Below are 20,368 nucleotides of genomic sequence, written 5' to 3' on the forward strand. Positions count from 1 at the left end.
TGGTATCAAACCCCTAGTCCCTTTTCTATCCCCTCCCTGAGGGGGTTCAGATGGCACATCTCTATTTCACAGAACCTTAAGATCTGATTTTACAAAGAAGCGGGAGGTCTGAGGAAGACCTGGGGGGTATCTGGTCTTCTCTCAGTTAAGAATACAACCTAGGGGTGCCTGGTAGCTCAGTTGTTTCCATGTCTGCCTTCAGCTCAGGTCATGATCCTGGGGTCCTGGGATCGAGCCCCGCATTAGACTGCCTACTCAGCTCAGCCGGGAGCCTGCTTCTCCCTCTCCTTCTGTCACTCCCCCTGCTTATGTTCTCTCGCAGCTTCTCTTTCGAATAGTTAAAAAAATAAGTATACAGCTTAAAGGGGGGCCCAGTCAGTTGAACGTCCAACTCAGTTTGGGTTCAGGTCATGAGCTCAGGGTCCTGGGTTCAAGCCCCACATCAGGCTCCATGCTCAGCACAGAATCTGCCTGAGAGATTCTCTCCCTCCCTCTCCTTCTGCCCTTCCCCCAACTCACCTCTCTAAAATAAATAAAATCTTGGGGGGGGGGGCGCACAACTTTATATCTGGATGCTGCCACAGAATTCTAGCACCAGAGGTGTTTGAGAATGAGATTTCTGCAAAGACTTGGTGAGTGAGGGAGGCAGATGGACAAGGGCAGGGACCAAAGTTCTGCAACTGAGGTGTGAGCACAAGGTCTAGCTGAGCCCAAGCCTAACACTGGTGTGCTTATCCCCACAGCCACATAACCCCCCGTCCAGGTAGAGAACCACAGAAAAAGGGAGTTTGAAACACATTTTGGCTAAAGTCAAGGTCATTTGACTAGAGAAAGTCATTTTGTTCCCCACTCCCCCGACCCCCTTCCTAAAACCAAATGGGGACTCAAATATTAAAAAGTACAATCGACAAACTTGATGGGACCAGGCTTTACTTTTTCATCTCTTTCTTCCTCTTCTTCCATGTGTGTTCCAGGTTTTACTCTTTCCGGTTCTTCTGCAGGGAGCGGTCTAGCAACTCTGTCAAGCAAAGTAGCACACACCCCGAGGGTGACTCTCCCAAACTCCTCCCCTGCAAGCAGTTGTCATCCGGTCCTTCTCTTCCTACCCAAGGAAGCAATCTTCATCCCAGAATCTCAAAAGGCACATACTACTTTAATATTTAATAGGACCTTTAAATCTGGCTCTGACAACGGCCAGTTGCCCTCAATTCATTCTTTGCAATGAGAATTCTACATGAATTGAAGGTTAATAATCTAACCCCAAATTCAGCATTCTTAAGCCATCTATAGTCGCCATGGCAACTCACAATAAAGCTCCTTAAAACTCTTCAGAAAAGTCATTTCAGTAATGAAGATTGCACATTGTACAGAAAAGATGTATTAATTATTCTTACTGTTCTCTGGATGTAACTCTCCGTCTCTTTTCCTCCTGTGTGGAGAGAAGGGAAGAGGACATGAATATTCATTTCAAAGAAGATCAAAATGAAAAGCATGGGTGAGAAAGTGTTCAATACATTTGATACAGTTAAACACGGCAGAGGATCCGGGTTGGGGGAAAGATCTGGGCATCCATCAGTCTGGTAGTGATGTCCCCACTCCCTCAAAGCAAAGAAGAGGGCCAGGAGTTGGCCCAGCGCAGGACTGTATACCAGCTGGTCTAGTGAGGGTATGTAAAAGAATCAAAGATCCTTCACCTCCTGTCAGGAAACCTTTAGCATTAGAAAAAAAAAAATATATATATATAGTAATCTGAGATTCACATCAACAAGTAAGAATGACAACCTCAACCAGATACCAGCTCTTCTTGGATAATACCCCAGTGCCCCGTTTCCCTAAGTTCACACTATTTGTCATCTCCAGGATATCTATATGTATTTAAAAGGGATGAAATTATTGTGATAAAACAGATCTGTACCTTGTTTGAGGTGGCGGTTACAACAATAATCGACACATGTAAGTATATACACATAAGTGAGAACTGGTAAAGTCTAATTGCACCAATATCAGTTCCTGGTTTTGCTGCTGTGTTAGTTATAGGACAGGTTCCCATCGGAGAAAGTTGGTTAAGTTACCCAGAACCTCACTGTAATCCATTATTTGAAACACATATGAAAGAAATCTGTATCTGTATCTATGGAAAATCCTGCCTCCAGGCTACCTGCAGACTTGAGCTACATCCGCTCCTCCCAGAGTCTCCAGCCTGTTGGCCTCTGTTGGCCTGTCCTTCGTGTTTCACAATTGCCAGCCTTAAACCCATGAGCCAATTTCTTAAGATTCATCTTCTACATATACACAGCCTGTTGGTTGTTTCTCCAGCAAACCCTGACACAGATGGTACACTAGTATACTAATACATTCTCTCTCTCAATCAACATAGAAAAAACTGATAAATCCTAGCCCCCAACCCCCAAAGTTTAGGGAGAAGGGAGATCTATGCACCAAAACATCCTTTTGTACTACTTAGTTTTACTAAATGCATGTAATGCATTGGTTTTAAAACACAGTAAAGGGCGCCTGGGTGGCTCAGTGGTTAAGCCGCTGCCTTCGGCTCAGGTCATGATCTCAGGGTCCTGGGATCGAGTCCCGCATCGGGCTCTCTGCTCAGCAGGGAGCCTGCTTCTTCCTCTCTCTCTCTCTCTGCCTGCCTCTCTGCCTACTTGTGATTTCTCTCTGTCAAATAAATAAATAAAATCTTAAAAAAAAAAAAATAAAAAATAAAACACAGTAAATTTTCAAAACTTTAAACTGACTAAAGTAAGATTATCTCTGTATGATGACTTACGTGACCAATGCCATCTGATACCACTGTTTGGTACATGAAGCCTTCCTCTAGACTAGTGGAACAGATGGTACTTTTACAAGTGTTTCACCCACAGGGCCTCCAGGCCTTACACAAACTCAGAAACTGAAATACCCATTTAAGGGGTGCCTTGGTGGCTCAGTGGGTTAAAGCCTCTGCCTTCAACTCGGGTCATGATCCCAGAGTCCTGGGATAGAGCCCCGCATCGGGCTCTCTGCTCAGTGGGGAACCTGCTTCCTCCTCTCTCTCTCTGCCTGCCTCTGCCTATTTGTGATCTCTGTCTGCCAAATAAATAAATAAAATCTTAAAAAAAAAAAAAGAAAAGAAAAGAAAAAAAGAAATCCCCATTTAAGAGGCCAGATGAGAAGGCTATGTAAGCCTTCCAAAAAGTTAGGGTGTGAAAAACCACTCTAAACGGAGGCATGTGGGAGCGAGCTATTGATATATGACAAGAGCCAGCCTGCTTCTGCCTATACTGCTTTTTCCTAGGAGACAAGAGGCTTGTCCACTGACTAGTGGTTCCCTCTATGCCTCAGTTTCCCCTTGAGAGTGGGTAACCCAAGTAAACTGTTACTATCTGAATAAAGGTTATGAAGATTAACATCAAGTTCCTAAAACCAGAATCACTGTGTCTCACAACAGGATGTCAAACCTACCTCAATGCTAGGGATAACCCAGTGACACCTGAATGATCCCTCAGTCTGGTGCTTCTCACCCAGAGCAACTTTATCCCTCACCCCAAACTGGAAGTAACTGACGATGCTTGGGGTGGTCACAACTGAGAGGGGAGAAGGGGATTACTACTGACATCTAGTAAGTAGAGGTCAGGATACTGCTGTGTTCCACAATCCACAGGGACGTCTTCCCCACCCCACCCCCCAGCAAAGGAGCAACTGGCCCCGAAAATCAATGGCAAGCTGGGAAACCCAGGCTTAAAGAGGAGTGTCTGGGACGCCTGGGTGGCTCAGTTGGTTGGACGACTGCCTTCGGCTCAGGTCATGATCCTGGAGTCCCGGGATCGAGTCCCGCATCGGGCTCCCAGCTCCATGGGGAGTCTGCTTCTCTCTCTGACCTTCTCCTCGTTCATGCTCTCTCTCACTGTCTCTCTCTCAAGTAAATAAAAAAAAAAAAAAAAAAAAATCTTTAAAAAAAAAAAAAAAAAAAAGAGGAGTGTCTGTAGTTTGCTCAGTAGCAATAAGGCATTTATTACCTGCACCCAAACCTATAGACTTCCCCACAACTTAAGCTAATCCCAAATCAAAATGAAAATGAAAATGAATGCGTGACCGCCTGGTTTTATCTAGGTATGGCCCTCAAGTCACAAGGAAAAAGTACCATCAGAGATTAACATTTTCTGTATCAAAGACCCTCAGTAAGCCACAGGCTTTCTAACCTAAGAGGTCCAAGCAGCAATGTTCTACTACACACAGAAGCTGTCTAACGCTCTGCTGCTAGACAAGCTAGATGTGGAAAGGAGACTTAGGAGAGCAGCAGTGAAGGCTGTAAACCTGTCACATTTGATTGCCAGTCTTGCCCGCTAGAGAAGTAGGAAGGTAGAGGGAACAGACTCTGAAGGTACAAGGCTGCCTTGTGAATAACAGGGGTCCATGGAGCCCCCAGGCCTAACGATGACATACTTCATACTGCCCGGGTACGGTGTCATGTTCTAACACCATCTTGGTGGCTTCAAGTCCATTTAGGTAGTCCTGACTTTATACATGGCCTATCAGCAAATGTACCAAGAGAGGGCGAGAGAAGAAAATGCCAGCCCTACCTGGTCTTTTTCTTCCTCAGGAGACTCATCCGATTTCGCTTTTTCCTGCTCTTCCTCAGGCTTCCGTTTGGCAGGGCTGTCAGCAACGGGAAAGCCAACTGTTAGCTCGGCAGGACGCCAGCGCTCCAACAAGCCCGGGAGGACTTGTAGCCCTCCCCACCAAAGGCAGCCTCTTTAGGACACATTCAGGTCATGGGTGTCTTATTCCCTCCAAGGAAATGCCCTCACTGCTGGGATATTAAAAAAGAGGCTTCAAGTTTAATGTCTGAGTGACAGGTTACAATGTTGCCATTTTGCCAACCTAAGAAATTATGGATCTTGATGTCGATCAACAGCTGCTGGCATCACAGAAGAAACCTCACATGCCTCTAAGAACACACAGCACCATCTACGGAAGGGTCTCAAGAAATAATAGAGCTTGGGGGGCGCCTGGGTGGCTCAGTGGGTTAAAGCCTCTGCCTTCGGCTCAGATCATGATCCCAGGGTCCTGGGAACCAGCCCCACATCGGGCTCACTGCTCAGCGGGGATCCTGCTTCCTCCTCTCTGTCTGCCTCTCTGCCTACTTGTGATTTCTGTGAAATAAATAAAATCTTTTAAAAAATAATAATACTAGAGCTGGAAGCTGATCAAGCTTCTAGAGCTAACTAACCAGTTTATAAGAAACACAAAACAAGGAAGACATTAACGAGGACGCAGTCAGCTGGACCTAGAAACTCTACCGGACAAATGAACTAATTTCTTCAAATAAATGGCAAGAAAAGAAAGGAATCTAATTAGAAAGGCTTAAAACAAATCAAGCTAACAAAATTTACCACACATGAGGAAACACAGACACTGGCTATGTGTTTCATAGTAAGGAATTATTATGCTTTATAAAGTACAAAAATATTAGACTTATATTTTGTCTTTTTAAAGAGACTGCTAGGATCGCCTAGGTGGCTCAGTGGATTAAGTCTCTGCCTTCGGCTTGGGTCATGATCTCAGGATCCCGGGATCGAGCCCTGCATCAGGCTCTCTGCTCAGAAGGGAGCCTGCTTCCCTCTCTCCCTGTGCCTGCCTCTCTGCCTACTTGTGATCTCTCTCTCTGTGTCAAATTAAAAAAAAAAAAAAAAAAAAAAGAGAGAGAGACTGTTAAATGTTAACATTTTTATTCACATTTTGCTGAATTGCTAAACAAAAAAAAAGAGAGAGAGAGAGAGAGACCAATTTTATTATCTAGAAATATACTGAAGGGGTGCCTGGGTAACTCAGTTAAGTGTCTGCCTTCATGATCCCAGGGTCCTGGGATAGAGCCCCACGTCGGGCTCTCTGTTCAGCAAGAGTCTGCTTTTCCTTCTCCCTGCCGCTCCCCCTGCTTGTACTCTCTCTGTCAAATGAATAAATAAAATCTTGGGGGGCGGGGGAAACCTTAAAAAAAGATAGAAATATATTGAAATGACATGTCTAGGAGGGTTTCAAAATAATCCAGTTGGGAGAGATTTATGGGGTTACAGATGAAAAGATGGCCAGCTGGTAACTGGTGACACTGGGTGACAGGTATCTGGGGCCGGGCAGCCAGGCGTGGGGGTGTGTGTGGTTCATTTTACTACCATGGCTAGTTTTGTATATATTTGAATGTTCCCAGAAGAGTAAGAACACAGGTGTTGAGAAACGCTTTTCATCAGTGTTTAACGAAGAAAACTGTAAGACGAAAACCTATGCAATGTGGAACTCAAAACTGCTAAATTATACCCTACTAATTCCATTCCTGTTTACCAAGAACGGTTTGCCCTGAGAAAAGATGGCTGTCAATTCATTATATACTGACCCCCTCGAGAAATGAGACAGGATGGTGGTCTGCCTGGTAGTTTGCCTTGTAATCCTGGGGCTAGAAGAAGCAGCTTCAGCTGTTTAAGGAAAAAAGAAAAAAAAAAAAAAAAAGCCACTATGAATAAAAAAGTTCACAAAGTGTAGTTCTTAAGCATTAGCAAGCTAGTGCGGAGAATCAGGTTCTGAAGATTAAGTACCCTTCTTTTTTTTCTCCAACCAATAATCTCGATAAAAGGTAGCAATTAGCACCTGCCAATTTGCTGAGGCATGGTACTGGAGCTCTTAATTGAGGGGCCATAGCCTGAACCAGAGAAGGAGACAACCTCCTCTGTGTCGTCAAAAGACGAAGTGGCCAAGAACCTGACCTGTGCTCAGCTCTCACACACTCATGTGTTTTCACAAATTCCAGAAGAGTTACTTCGGCTACAAAGGAGACTATACATTGAGCTTAAATAGGCGTTTAACTTAGAAATAGTATTACTACTTCCTGTTACCTTATACATCACCAACTTAAGCTACGTTTTGGGACCTCCTGCTCCATATTTGGTCAAAGAACAAATCGTACATCCAAGCCAGTTAGGAAGTATGCACAAGAAACAAACCAGGAGGTACTGTCCAGGGGGGACCGACAGCTCCAAGGCTGGTACCATGTAAGGGGACAGCTAATCTCCACCAAGATTAAATAAGTGGTCATACACTTGGTCTCTCCATCGGCCTTGCTTCGTCTGGGTGTGGGAAGTTTGGAAACGGGTTTGGGAGATTTCTTTTCCTCTGCCATTCCCACTCTGCGGTCCTCGCCGCTTGTCTGGCTCCCGTTTTCTAGACGTCCGTTCACTTCCCGGCTGAAAGCATGAGCTCCGTTCTCCAAGGATAAATCTTTATTTAAAAGGGATTTGACTTTAGCCAGGTAGCCCTCCTACAGCAGGAAAGGATAATTTAAGTAGCAGTGAATGTAAACAAGTGGCAACAAGAGAATAAGGAAACACGCATTTCCTTTATAACTACTGGGTAACAAGGAGAGCTGGGGAGGATTCTGCCTTCCTGGTCACACGGGAGTTATAGGGGAAGAGACACTTTCTAGACACCAGGATGCTGAGAACTGACTTACCTCTGATAATTCTTCTTTATGTAATTTGGTTTCCAAGTCACATAACTGATTTTTTATTTCTGTTTGCAGAAATTCATGCAAGAGATTCAGTTTCTCCTTCACACATTCCTAAGGGAAGGATATAGGTTTAGATGTCCCCAAACTCCCAAGTCACTAATGGGCTACTACACAGATAATTAGGCTGCCTGGTCATGAAATACCAACTGAATGGCAGGCAATGTTGACTCAGCCCGGAAAACTGCATATTCACAAGACACGTTTATGATGTTTCCCTTAAGATCACATCATACCATCTCCAGAGTGGTGAAAAATGGGAGCATTAGGAGGTGGGATAGAGACATCTAACAGTGTATTAGAAAAAAACTGTGCTTTTTAGAACTGTGACCAGGACAAGTTATAATTCAGAACCGATGGTGTGAACCCAGGTTGGGAGACTTATCAGTGAGTTACCAAGAGATCAGCAGCATGTTAACACAGAATAATATTAAGCTATCCTCAACACTATGGAAAAAAGCCCAGGAGCCTGAATGGCGCAGTCGGTTGAACATCTGACCCTTGGTTTCAGCACCAGTCACGATCTCATGGATCGTGGGAATCAAGCCCCAAGTCAGGGCATCTGCTTGAAGATTCTTTTCCTCTGCCTCTCCCCCCACCACTCGCACACATGCACACACTCTAAAATATTTTTCAAAAATACTATGAAAAAAAGCTGACTTTACTTAAACTTTTTATGAGTTACAAACTATCTGTAAAACAGTAACGTCTGGTAATAAAATTTAAGGTGGAGGTTACCTTTTCTGTTAGGCTATCTCTTTCCAAATCTTTGAGCCTGTGGGAAGAAAATGGAGAAAGAAAGGCAATTATGCAACTCTGTTTACTCTTAAGACTAAAACCACAGTTGTGTGTGTGTGTGTGTGTGTGTGTGTGTGGTTTTTTAAAAAATATTTTATTTGTCAGAGAGAGAGCGAGCCAGCGAGCGCACAAGCAGGGGGAGCAGCAGGCAGGGGGAGAAGGAGGCTCCTCACCAAGCAAGGAGCCTGATGCAGAACTCGGTAACGGGATCCTGGGATCAATACCCAAGCCAAAGGCAGCCACTTAACTGACTGAGCCACCCAGGTATCCCTAAATCCAAATTTAAAGAACTTTGGAAATAAATTTGACATGTAGCAGTGTTAGGGAAAAAACAAACAAAACACCACAGTGGTTTTCGCCCGCCCAAGCTAGAAATCCTACTACAATGCCTGTAGTCGTCTTTAAGTCACTTGTGATCCGAATGAGGTCTCCCCTCCCACCCCCAGCCCCCTTGACGGTGCAGTTTTTCTGGTAGTGAGAGGATAGAGGAGCTCCATCATGGTATTATTTCCAAAGGAAATAGGGAAATAGAGGCAGGCCATATAGTTGGGGTGCACCTGTCAAATGACCTATAGGAGGTCTTCCTCCAGTTGGTCTGGCAAGACCCCATGAAAGGGCATACCACAGGGTGGCCAGTGTTAGAAGGAATGGGCCAGGGTCATAAGGTGCTGTGAGGGAACAGCCAGCTAACATTCCCAAAGGCCAGGGTGCGGGTGGCAGCATTCAAATGAGGAACATAAGAGAGGGAAGTAGGGGCACCAGAGTGGCTCAGTCGGTTAAGCATGCTACTCTCAATCTCAGCTCGGATCTTGATCTCAGGGTCGTGTGTTCAAGTCCAGCACTGGGCATGGAGCCTACTTTAAAAAAAACAAAAAAACAAAAAACAAAAAACAAAAACCACATACAACAACAAAAAGGAAGTAAAGGCATCTGGTGCAGCAGTGGGTACCCACACTCAGGGGTGACAGATGAAGTGAGAAAAACTGTTGGCTGGCGCCTCACCAGAGAGCTCCTCCTTTGGAATGTTCATACCTAATCCTTCAGGAGTGCACAACGGTCATGAGTTTGGCGAGAAAAGCAGAGCCTGATCTGATCACTGAAGGTTAGCGTCTTGCCTCTTTTTCTGGGGGGAGTGGAAGGGGGCAGAAGACACTGAGGAAAGGGCGGTGAGTGGACAAGTTCCTAGGCTGGGTGCCACCTGTGGACAGTGCGGGAAGAACAGGTCTAACCAGCTGGGGTGGCATCGGTCACTGGAGAAGTGCCATGGGCAGGGACCAGGCCTCTACCATCTCTGGACCCTCCTCCCAGCACCCATACAGACAACGTACTCTTACCATTAGCCCAAAGGGCAAGAACAGAGCTCGCCCAGCCTGGTTTATCCAAAGAGCCATGTGTGAGCGCAACACCGGGAATGCAAGCAACAGGCTTTGTGGGACTCCTGGCACACAGATGCTGCTCTGAGTGCGTGTGCCCCCCCCAGCTTTGACCCCCACCACATCTGCAGGCACCTACTGCATGCCAGGCCCTGTTCCAGGCAACGAGTGGGTAATGGGATGCCGGGACTGCCGGGAAGGAACCTTCACACCTGGGTGGTCAGGAAAGGTCTTTCTGTAGAAGCCTCTGACTGGGGGAGCCTGGGTGGCCCAGTCGTTAAGCGCCAGCCTTCAGCTCAGGTCATAATCCCAGGCTCCTGGGATGGAGCCCTGCATCGGGCTCCCTGCTGCACAGAGAGCCTGCTTCTCCCTCAGCCACTACCCCCCACTTGTGTTCCCTCTCTCACTGCGGCTCTCTCTGTCACATAAATAAAATTTTTTTTTTTTTAAGATTTTATTCATTTATTTGTCAGAGAGAGAGAGGGAGAGCGAGCGAGCACAGGCAGACAGAGTGGCAGGCAGAGGCAGAGGGAGAAGCAGGCTCCCCGCCAAGCAAGGAGCCCGAAGAGGGACTCGATCCCAGGACGCCAGGGTCATGACCTGAGCCAAAGGCAGCCGCCTAACCAACTGAGCCACCCAGGCGTCCCCACATAAATAAAATCTTAAAAAAAAAAATCTGACTGCAGACACAGTGGTAGCATATACTATATCTCACACACACACAGAGACACACACACAGAGTACATGTAACCCCGTAACTCAGGTCCGGAAGAGCTGCAGAACTCTGTTCGCACAGCCAAAGGCACACACGAGGCTGCAGGGGCCTCACGCCGGGCTTCTCCGTCCTTCTACTCACAGAACCCTGGCGACAACACGGCCCCCTGACCCTGAGGCCACCTCAGGCGTTAAGGACGAGGCTCAGCTGGCGGTGAAGCCCCCCGAGTACCCTTTCCACAACGCCGACAACTACCTCAGGGCACAAATTCTGCTGACCTCTCCCACGACCTGGGATTGTTTAGCCTGGCGGAGAGGAACCAAATAAACTCTTCAGGGGACCTCAAATGCCTTGTCCTGTGAAGATGGACTGTCCCCTGCCTGGCCTCAGAGAGGAAAGGCGGAGCCCAGGCCAGGCCGTGGGGAGCCAGAAGTGTGACAGGGACGAGGCTGGGCAGTGCACCTCCCGACACCCAGGCTTCCACGGAAGAGTCCTTCCCTTTCCCGGGAAAAGGGAGGGCGACACCATCTTGCATCTGCTTCGCATTCCGAGCGGGAAGGATTAGAACAGACGTGGAGGACCAGGCAGGATACTGAGACAGCAGCCATGTTAGGAGTATGAGGGAACACCTCAGCTCCCTTGCAGCCCTAGATCCCATGATTCATTCCTCGTTGCTTCCCTCACACAGTCCTACAAGGGAAATAAACTGTATCTGAAGGAATCAAGCAAATATTGTTCAAACCTGAGGGCTTCTGAAGAGCAAAGGTATAGAAAGCATCAGGAAGGACTAGCCCGGGGGAACAGCTCGGCGGGAGCAGAGCAGGGGAGCTGCCCAAACAGGAGCCGTACAGTGGAGGAGCTGGCTCAGGACACCCAAGAAACCCACACAAGGCAGGCTGGGTGCCAGTCTGAGGGAGGTCAATAACATCAGGCTAAAAAATTGATTTTGTTCCACAGTTAAACCACTGAAGGAATCGTGGCGGGGAGGGGAGGGCAGGGAGGAAGAAACCAAGACACCAGAGCTGTGTTTTAGGAAAATTAATCTGGCAGAATTACATAACGTAGATAAGGCAGGAAGAGATTACCAAATGTTAAATCATTCTTTAACACGCTAGAAATGCTGGTCTGTAATGTGATTTACCAGGAATGGTGACCACTGCTAGAGAAGTTACAAAACTTCATGAACTCTGCCTCTTGGAACTGGCCGCATGGCAGATGGGACAGGGCTGTCTGAGATGGTATCTCAGACGGCCTGAGATGATATCCTGCCTGCGGGAGGCAGGATAATGAGCCCTTCCCAAAAAGAGATGTCCATGCCCTAATCCCCCAGAACCTGGGAGTACCGTTGTCTCACTGGTAAAAGGGATTCTGCAGATGTGATTAAGGTTATAGCCCTTGAGATGGGCAGATTATCCTGGATTAGCCAGGTGGGCCCAATCTAATCACCTAAATCCTTAAAAGCAGAAAAACCTCCCAGCTGCATTTCAAGAGATGTGACTCAAGAAGGGTGAGAGAGAGATGTGGCACGAGGACTGGCTTTACTAACTTGAAACATGGAGGCAGTGGGCCAGGAGCCAAAGGGTACATCACCTCCAGAAGCTGGGCATGGTTAGAGCCAGCAAGAGAAGAGGGACCTCAATCTTACAACCACAAGGAACTGAATTCTGCCAACAATTTGAAAGAGTGAAGAAACATTCTCCCCAAGAGCCTCCAGGAAGGAATGTAGCCTGCTAACACTATTTCATCCAGATTTCATACCAGATTTCTGACCTACAGCATTGTTAGAACAAATTTAGGTTCTATTTAAACCACTAAGATAATTTGTTATGGATCCAATTAAAAACTAATGCATGGGACGCCTGGGTGGCTCAGTTGGTTAAGCCACTGCCTTTGGCTCAGGTCATGATCCTGGAGTTCCAGGATGGAGTCCACATCAGGCTCCCAGCTCCTTGGGGAGTCTGCTTCTCCCTTCTCATGCTCTCTCTCCCTCTCTCAAATAAATAAATAAAATCTTTAAAAACAAAAACAAAAAAATAACGCGGTATCAGAAATTCAGAACATTTTGGTAGAGAAAAAGTAAACAGGCCATGAGTGTGAAGAGTGACATTTCAGGGAACAGTGGCTCAGCAGCACTGGTTGGCTACCCGACAGCTAGAAATTAAAACTGGCTTTCCTGAGAGACCTCAAAACTGGAGTTAGTCCTGTCCAGCTGACAGGCCCAACCGCTGCAAGTCCTAGGACTGGGAGAGGTAAGGGCCCAGGAACGAAAGAAAATGATTGGCGGGGACAGAATATCAGGGGAGAGAGAGGCTCCTTGGTAGTAAACCGCACCACAAAAGCCAAGGATAGAAAGGATTAAAAAGCAAGAGATACTGAGAGATGAAAGAGGACAGAACACCACCTTAATCCTTGAGAAGAAAGCCTGAGCAAGAATAGGACTGGATACCTGGCACAGAAGCAAAGGCGGCAGTGGAAGGAACAAGCCCAGACTGTTCTACAAGAAGCCAAACGTGAAGGCTGGAATGATAAGCAGGAATATACATCATCTGTACATGGCCTACACTGAAATACTGACATCTGCCTCAATAGCATGCTCCTCTAATGGAAGTGAAATACACAGCGGATCGTGCGGTAAGTAGCACAGAAAGTTTTCTGGCAGGGGCTGCTTTACCACACATTTATACCCATCAGCTTAGTTGATCTTCATAATGCCCAGGTAGCATGGGCAACACCGTTCCATTTTACAGATAAAACACTAAGAGGTGGGGTGCCTGGGTGGCTCAATCAGTTAAGCGTCTGCCTTCGGGTCAGGACATGACCCCAAGGTCCTGGTATCGACCCTGTTCAGAAAGGACTCTGCTTTTCCCTCTGCCCCTCCCCCTTCTTGTGCGGGATCTCACTCAAAAAAAAAAAAAAAAAAGAAAGAAAGACAGACAGACCGACCACCAAGAGGTTAAAAAACTTAGCCCTGGGGCGCCTGGGTGGCTCAGTGGGTTAAGCCTCTGCCTTCAGCTCAGGTCATGATCTCAGGGTCCTGGGATCGAGTCCTACATCAGGCTCTCTGCTCAGCAGGGGCCTGCTTCCCTTCCTCTCTCTCTGCCTGCCTCTCTGCCTACTTGTGATCTCTCTCTGTCAAGTAAATAAATAAAATTCTTTAAAAAACCCAAACAAACAAAAAACCCCAGGCAAACAATTAAAAAAAAAAAAAAAAACAAACAAACAAAAAAAAACCTTAGCCTTATAGCTATGGTAGGAAGGAATCTGAACCCCGGTGGTCTGCACCTCTAGAATATTCCTGCCAGGGAGAAATAGGAGAGTCAGTTTTGCCCTCTTCAATACCCAATCAGTTGGAGTCAGGGAACTAGAGCTAAGAACTTGAAACCTGACTTAATCTAATCACAGGACTAGCAGTTTAAAAAGCCGGCACAATTACTTAGGCTAATCAGAGTGGTACAAAGGAGGTTTGCTACAATCTGTGCTTGAATCCAGGCTTCCTTAGAGGGGAAAGTCTTGCATGCACGCCTTTCAGAGTCTACTCTACACCAAGCTACAGACAGAATAAGGCAAACAAATCACCATCCACGCCAGGGTTGCAAAGGCAACATGCAGGGTGCTTGGGCAGAATTCAACACCCTTTCTGTCATGGGGAAGAGGGATGGGTCTTTCTGAGCACAGTCTGAAGGATAAATGGACAGTAGCCAACTTAGGGAAGGGGTAGATAGGGAGCAGCTCAGCATCCCACTGGACGCTCTGCATGGTTTCAGGCCCTGAGAACCTGAGGTCTGTATGGCTTGTGAAAAGAACACACGATGAATCAGACAAGTGGACAGGGATTCTGGACTTCAGGACCAGTGCACCCGGCAGTGTGTGGGGGGCAAGGAAACCATCAGATGCAACTTTTTAAGAGGATTCACAGTTGCACATGGAGAAAAGACCTGAGTAGCAACAGGAAGACCAGTGAGAGAACATCGCTTTGTACAAATGGCAGCTTGGACAAAATAAGAAATATAAGTGGAAAAATATAGCTTGTCCCGAAAGGCATAATTTTTAGATTTTGGGTGCTTTACTTTATACAGTTTTTCGATTTAGATGCTACACTTTAAAAATGAAGTTAAAGACTTAAAAACCCAAACATGGAAAATACTTTCTGGTATTACTACATTATCTAATGGAACTACGTGTTTAAAAAAAAGAAGCTGACATATATAGGTAAGCTAGCAAAAGTGACAGGAACGCATGAGGACCTGGCCTAGTTTTGTTCCTAGACTGTTCTACTGGACTTAAGTACCTCTTGTGTTATAAGTCATACCCCTTTAATTTTTGTAGATCAAGAAGTTATACTTCCATTTACAAATCTAAGGGAATGTTGAATACCATGTTTATGTATTTTGTACAATGAAATTCAAAATGTAAGCCAAGACGTTGCTGAAGGTCCCATAAGCAGACAATTTCAATGTCCATCCCGTGGCCTAAAGCAGAGTCCCAAAATTCTGCACCTACAGTAGGCAATTCTGGTTCAAAGTAATATGAAACCTAAGGTAACGGAGGATGGTAAAACTTACTTAAGAGCATTCAAATTCAGCCAGAGACTTACAGTGGCCCAAGAAAACCCCTAAGCTAAGCCAGTGGCCTATTCAAAACCCTAGATGAAAGGAAACGTTTTGGTAAGAAGCAGACATCAGCAGGAATCCTTGCTTCCTCACAGCAAACTCCTACAGCATCCACTCTTAAGAACTTTTGAGGATTAAATGAGGAACTGTCAAGTGCTTTCTATGATTAGGGACTGACTGGCAGAACTGACAAAAAGCTAGATTAGCCAATAAGAATGCTAACATGTGGGGCTTTATGTGCTGGGCAGTCTCCTGTCATCCAGTGTCAGTTTAAAGCCCACGTTAAGGAGTCCATGGCCACAGCCTGTTTATGACACTTGCCCAAGGTCAAACAAGCCAGAGGAGATGAGAGTTCTCACCATCAGAGTAAAGAAGACTGGGCCCAAACATCTGTTGGGTCTGTCATCACCAAGCCAGGGACTTCCATAATTCCATTTCAAGTTTTATCTTGGGAGGATAAAGATAGGGATTCTTCAGCAAGACACACCTCCTCTGTGATTAAGAAGCGGACTGAATCTTAAAACCCGTGGTAGGTACCCCCCAAATACAGCCCCTCCCACCTCCCACACACACACACACACACACCAACTCCAAAAGCCCAAAAGATTGGCCTGGCACAACCATAGGAAAAGCACAGGGAAACAGGGAAATGTCAAAACCAGCTCACAAATCCGGGGGGGGGGGGGGGGGGCGTTCCTGCCTGGTCAAGGTTCCAATGACTAGTGTTCCAAGGAGTGCCGATTTTCAGGAGTGAAAGTGGTGCCCTGTCACAAACAGGAGCCCAGTATTCTTGCCCGCGACCCACCTGCACAGAACTGCTACAGCCAGTCCGGACACTAACTGCTGTGCAACACACGCGTACACACACGAAACTGCGGCCACTTGTGTGAAGCACTCACACACACACACACACCCATGGCCACTGTGTCACGCGCGCATACGCGCACACAACGAAACTGCAGCCAGTTCTCCCTAGCGAGGCTTGACGCCCATGGCTCACAGGCACAGATTTACTGGGAAAGACCATCCAGCCTTCATGCTGCCCGAGCCCCTGGTCCTGCGCTGCACGGTACGAGCTCCTTCCAGATGCGACTTCCCCGCAGCAGTCCTAGATGAAGGAAGCCCCCCAAGGAAGACGGGGGTCGCAAACCTGAGCCGGCCGCGCCCGGGGCCCGAGCGGCGACGTCTGTCTCTGGAGGCCGCCATCGGGATGCGCTGCGCGGGGTGCCAAGGGGGGGGGGGGCAAAATGCCCCCAGGGACCGGACCAGCTCGACCCCCCACCAAGCAGGCCGGGCACCGGAAGTAGAGGCCGAAGTGCCCGGGCCGAGGGGTGTCCTGAGGCCGCGGGCTGCCCACTTCCTGCGCGACCAAACTGGCGGCAGGACCCAGGCCCGTGGCTCCTCCAGGAAGGGGATCCCCGAGGAGAACCCAAAGCTCACTCTACTTTGAGATCAGAAGTGACCCCAAGTTTCTAGTCACTAGGGAACTGTGAGGGGCCTCGGCCCATTTTGGCGCCAAACGGCCAGGGGTGCGCGCGACCGGAAGTGCCACCCTGCCCGCGCCAACCGCCGCCGCGCCGTCCCGCGCATGCGCGCCCGTCTGTCAGCGGCAGCCACGGGCTACCAAGAGGGGAAGCAACCCCCCACCCCCAACGCCGAGCCACTTCCCAACCCCCCCCAACCCCGCCTCATCGCCCCCAGCCCGAGTTCACAGACGCCCCCTGCAGCACCTACCGCCTACGGACATCATCGGGCAGGGAGATGGCTCGCGAGGCCAGCGTGGGCACCCGGGCCGGGGCGGTGCGGGCAGGCATCTTGGAAACTGCAGCAGAGACAGCGGCGCCGGCGGCAAGGGAGCCCTGGCTTTTCGCGCGGAAACCGATGGGGAGGGGCGGTGAGCTAAGGCGGCATGTACCATCTCGGCCCCGACGTGGGGGAAGGCGGGACGTACCATAGGGAGAGAGGCCATTCCATGTGCGGGCAGATAGAGTGGAGCAGGTCGTGCACCGGGGCCGCGCAGGCGCGAGAAGGGAGCACACCCCCGCGTGGAGCTGTGGGCTCGTCCAAGCTCCCTGTTTGCTGGGAGCCTCGCCTGAGAGGTTCATTCATTCATTCTTCCTAGCATGCTGGGGATAAAACAAGGAGCATTCCTACAGGGCTCCAGCATGTGGGCTCTTGGGATTGTAACTGAGGACTTGAACTCCACTCCATCCATATGCTCATTATAATGACCTTGGATGGGTCATTTGGACCCAGGCCCCGTTTCATCTTTAAAAAGGTGCTAATCGCGGATAATCTTGAGGACGCACAAACTATGCAGCTAGCATCAGTGTGGTGAGGCCCAGGCCACTTCCACAGACTGTGTGATTTAGAAAAGCACCAGAACTTGGGGAAAGGATAGTCTCTTCAAATGGCGTTGGGAAAATTGGGGAAATGTTTACGTGCCAACAAGTAAAGTTGGGTCCTTACCTACGGCATATAAAAATTAACTCAAAATGTCTTAAAGACATAAATGTAGACTTGAAATTATGCAACACTTTGAAGAAAAAAAGGGGGATTCACAACATTGAATTTGGCAATGATTTACTGACTAGGACATGAAAGCACAGGTAATAGAAGCGAAAAGACAGATGGGACTACAGCAAACAATTTATGCACAGCAAAGGAGTCAACAAAGTGAAAAGGCAACATATAGAATGGGAAAAAAGATTGCAGACCATATATCTGATAAAATGTTAATATCCAGAATAAACAGCTACAACTCAACAAAGACAACAACCTGATTTTAAAGATGGGCAAAAGATTTGAATAAACCATTCCCTAAAAATACACAAATGGCCAATAGGCATATGAAAAGACACCCAACATCACTAATCAGGGAAATGCAAATCAAAACCACAATGATAGTGGCCACTCTAATTGGCATGCAGTGAACTATCAAAAAATTATTATATGGGCCACCTTGGTGGCTCAGTGGGTTAAAGCCTCTGCCTTGGGCTCAGGTCATGATCCCAGGATCCTGGGATCAAGCCCCGTCATCGGGCTCTCTGCTCAGCAGGGAGCCTGCTTCCCCCTTTCTCTCTGCCTGCCTCTCTGCCTACTTGTGATCTCTGTCTGTCAAATAAATAAAATCTTTAAAAAAAAATTATTATATATATGTGTGTATATATGCAGTATACACACACACACAAAATAATCAAACACAGGTGCTGGCAGAAATGTGGAAATTAGGATCCATGTGTACTATCGGGGGGATGTAAAATAGTGCAGCCAGCACAGAAAAGAGTGGAAGTTCCACAAGAGATTTAAAAACGGAGGGACGTCTGCGTGGCTCAGTGGTTAAGCAGCTGCCTTTGGCATAGGTCAGGATCCCAGGGTCCTGGGATGGAGTCCTGCATTGGGCTCCCTGCTCAGCAAGGAGTCTGCTTTTCCCTCTCCCCTGGCTCCTGCTCTGCTCTCTTTCTCTCTCTCCCAGATAAAATATTTATAAATAAATAAATATGGGATAACTATATGATCCAGCTATCCTACTTGTTATATATTCAAAAGAATTAAAAGAAGGATCTCTGGGATGCCTCAGTGGCTCAGTTGTTAAGCGTCTGCCTTCGGCTCATGTCCTGATCTCAGGGTCTTGGGATCGAGCCCCCGCATCAGGCTCCCTGTTCGGCAGGAAGCCTGCTTCTCCCTCTCCCACTGCCCCCGCTTGTGTTACCTCTCTCGCTGTGTCTCTGTCAAATAAATAAATAAAATCTTAAAAAAAAAGAAGGATTTCAAAAAGATATTTGCACACCCTTCTTCGTCGCAGCATTATTCAGAGTGGTCAAGAGATGGAAACGGGCACCTGGGTGGCTCAGTGGGTTAAAGCCTCTGCCTTCGTCTCAGGTCATGATCTCAGGGTCCTGGGATCGAGCCCCACATCGGGCTCTCTGCTCAACTGGGAGCCTGCTTCCCACGCCCTCCGTCTGCCTCTCTGCCTACTGGTGATCTCTCTCTGTCAAATAAATAAATAAAAATCTTTAAAAAAAAAAAAAAAAAGGAGAGAGAGATGGAAATAACCCAATGTTCTTGGAAAGATGAAGGGTTTCCAGAAAATGTGGTATATACAATGGGTTATTCAGCCTTAAAAAGGGAAATCCTGCCTTTTGTGGCAACCTGCAAGAATCTTGAGGTCATTGTGGTAAATAAAGTAAGCCAGTCACAAAAAGACAAATACTGGGGCGCCTGGGTGGCTCAGTTGTTAAGCATCTGCCTTCGGTTCAGGTCATGATCTCAAGGTCTTGGGATCGAGCCCTACATCGGGCTCCCTGCTCAGCAGGAAGCCTGCTTCTCCCTCTCCCACTCCCCCTGCTTGTGTTCCTGCTCTCGCTGTGTCTCTCTGTCAAACAAAAAAATAAAATAAAATCTTAAAAAGCAAATACTGCATAATTCCACTTATTCAGTATCTAAAGCAGTCAAAGTCTCCAAGAAAAAGAGCAAGCCAGGCCTAGCTGGCTTAGTCAGTAGAACAGAGGGCCCTTGATCTTGGGTGAGTTTAAGCCCCCCATTGGATGTAGAGATTACTTAAAAAAAAAAAAAAGATAAAAATAAACTTTACAACTGTAGAAAAGAAGAACCATGGTGGGGACCAGGGGCTGGTGAGAGGAGGGAGAAGCAAAGTAGTTCAGTGCAAACAAATTCAGTTTTACAAGATGAAAAAGTTTCAGAGATCTGCTGCACAACCGCAGTCATGCAGTTAATACTACTGTTTACTTGAAAATAGTTAAAATGGCAAGAGTTATGTCTTTTACCACAATAAAAAATAAACCATTCATAGAGGGAGGAGTTAAAAAAAAAAAAAAAAACCAAAAACATACCTGCTGAAACAACAATTAAAAAAATTAAAAAAAAAAAAAAAAAGAAAGAAAGAAAAAAAGCATCAGGGGTGTCTGGGTGGCTCAGTGGGTTAAAACCTCTGCCTTCGGCTCAGATCATGATCCCAGGGTCCTGGGATCGAGCCCCGCATGGGACTCTCTGCTTGGCAGGGAGCCTGCTTCCTCCTCTCTCCTCTGCCTGCCTCTCTGCCTACTTGTGACCTCTATCTGTCAAATAAATAAATAAAATCTTAAAAAAAAAAACACAACACATCAGAACCAAGTTACAAATTATGGTACATTTTTACATTTTCGTATTACAGATTTTATAAGTCACTTGGTTTGTAAACACACATGTATACTAGGTTTCCCCAGCAGCTGGTGGGGGGAGGTCAGCCTGGCCAGAAGTGGGTCTCAAACTGTTTGCAATGGATTACCCATACATGGCAGGATCCAGGAAGACTGAAATATTAATA

General features: G+C 47.1%; 1 protein-coding gene across 5 annotated transcripts in view; it reads right to left on the reverse strand.

Annotated features, from left to right (window-relative positions):
- DNMT1 (DNA methyltransferase 1) overlaps positions 1 to 16,964 on the reverse strand; it is a 52,110-nt gene extending 35,146 nt beyond the window's left edge. For 2 of the 5 annotated variants that reach the window (XM_059159919.1, XM_059159918.1), the window contains exons 1-8: positions 16,777 to 16,964; positions 8,285 to 8,321; positions 7,493 to 7,600; positions 7,081 to 7,300; positions 6,383 to 6,461; positions 4,575 to 4,650; positions 1,395 to 1,429; positions 934 to 1,018 (exon numbers count right to left, since the gene is read on the reverse strand). In XM_059159919.1, coding sequence (XP_059015902.1) covers positions 934 to 1,018; positions 1,395 to 1,429; positions 4,575 to 4,650; positions 6,383 to 6,461; positions 7,081 to 7,300; positions 7,493 to 7,600; positions 8,285 to 8,321; positions 16,777 to 16,856 — 720 coding nt within the window. In that variant the 5' untranslated portion in view covers positions 16,857 to 16,964. Of the gene's footprint in view, positions 1 to 933; positions 1,019 to 1,394; positions 1,430 to 4,574; positions 4,651 to 6,382; positions 6,462 to 7,080; positions 7,301 to 7,492; positions 7,601 to 8,284; positions 8,322 to 16,192; positions 16,593 to 16,776 lie in introns of those variants that run through there. The other 3 variants (XM_059159921.1, XM_059159920.1, XM_059159922.1) reach the window with 3 other exon arrangements.
- Between the last annotated feature and the right edge of the window lie 3,404 nt (positions 16,965 to 20,368).

The sequence above is a fragment of the Mustela lutreola genome, chromosome 2, assembly GCF_030435805.1.
Source record: "Mustela lutreola isolate mMusLut2 chromosome 2, mMusLut2.pri, whole genome shotgun sequence".
Classification (NCBI taxonomy): Eukaryota; Metazoa; Chordata; class Mammalia; order Carnivora; family Mustelidae; genus Mustela; species Mustela lutreola.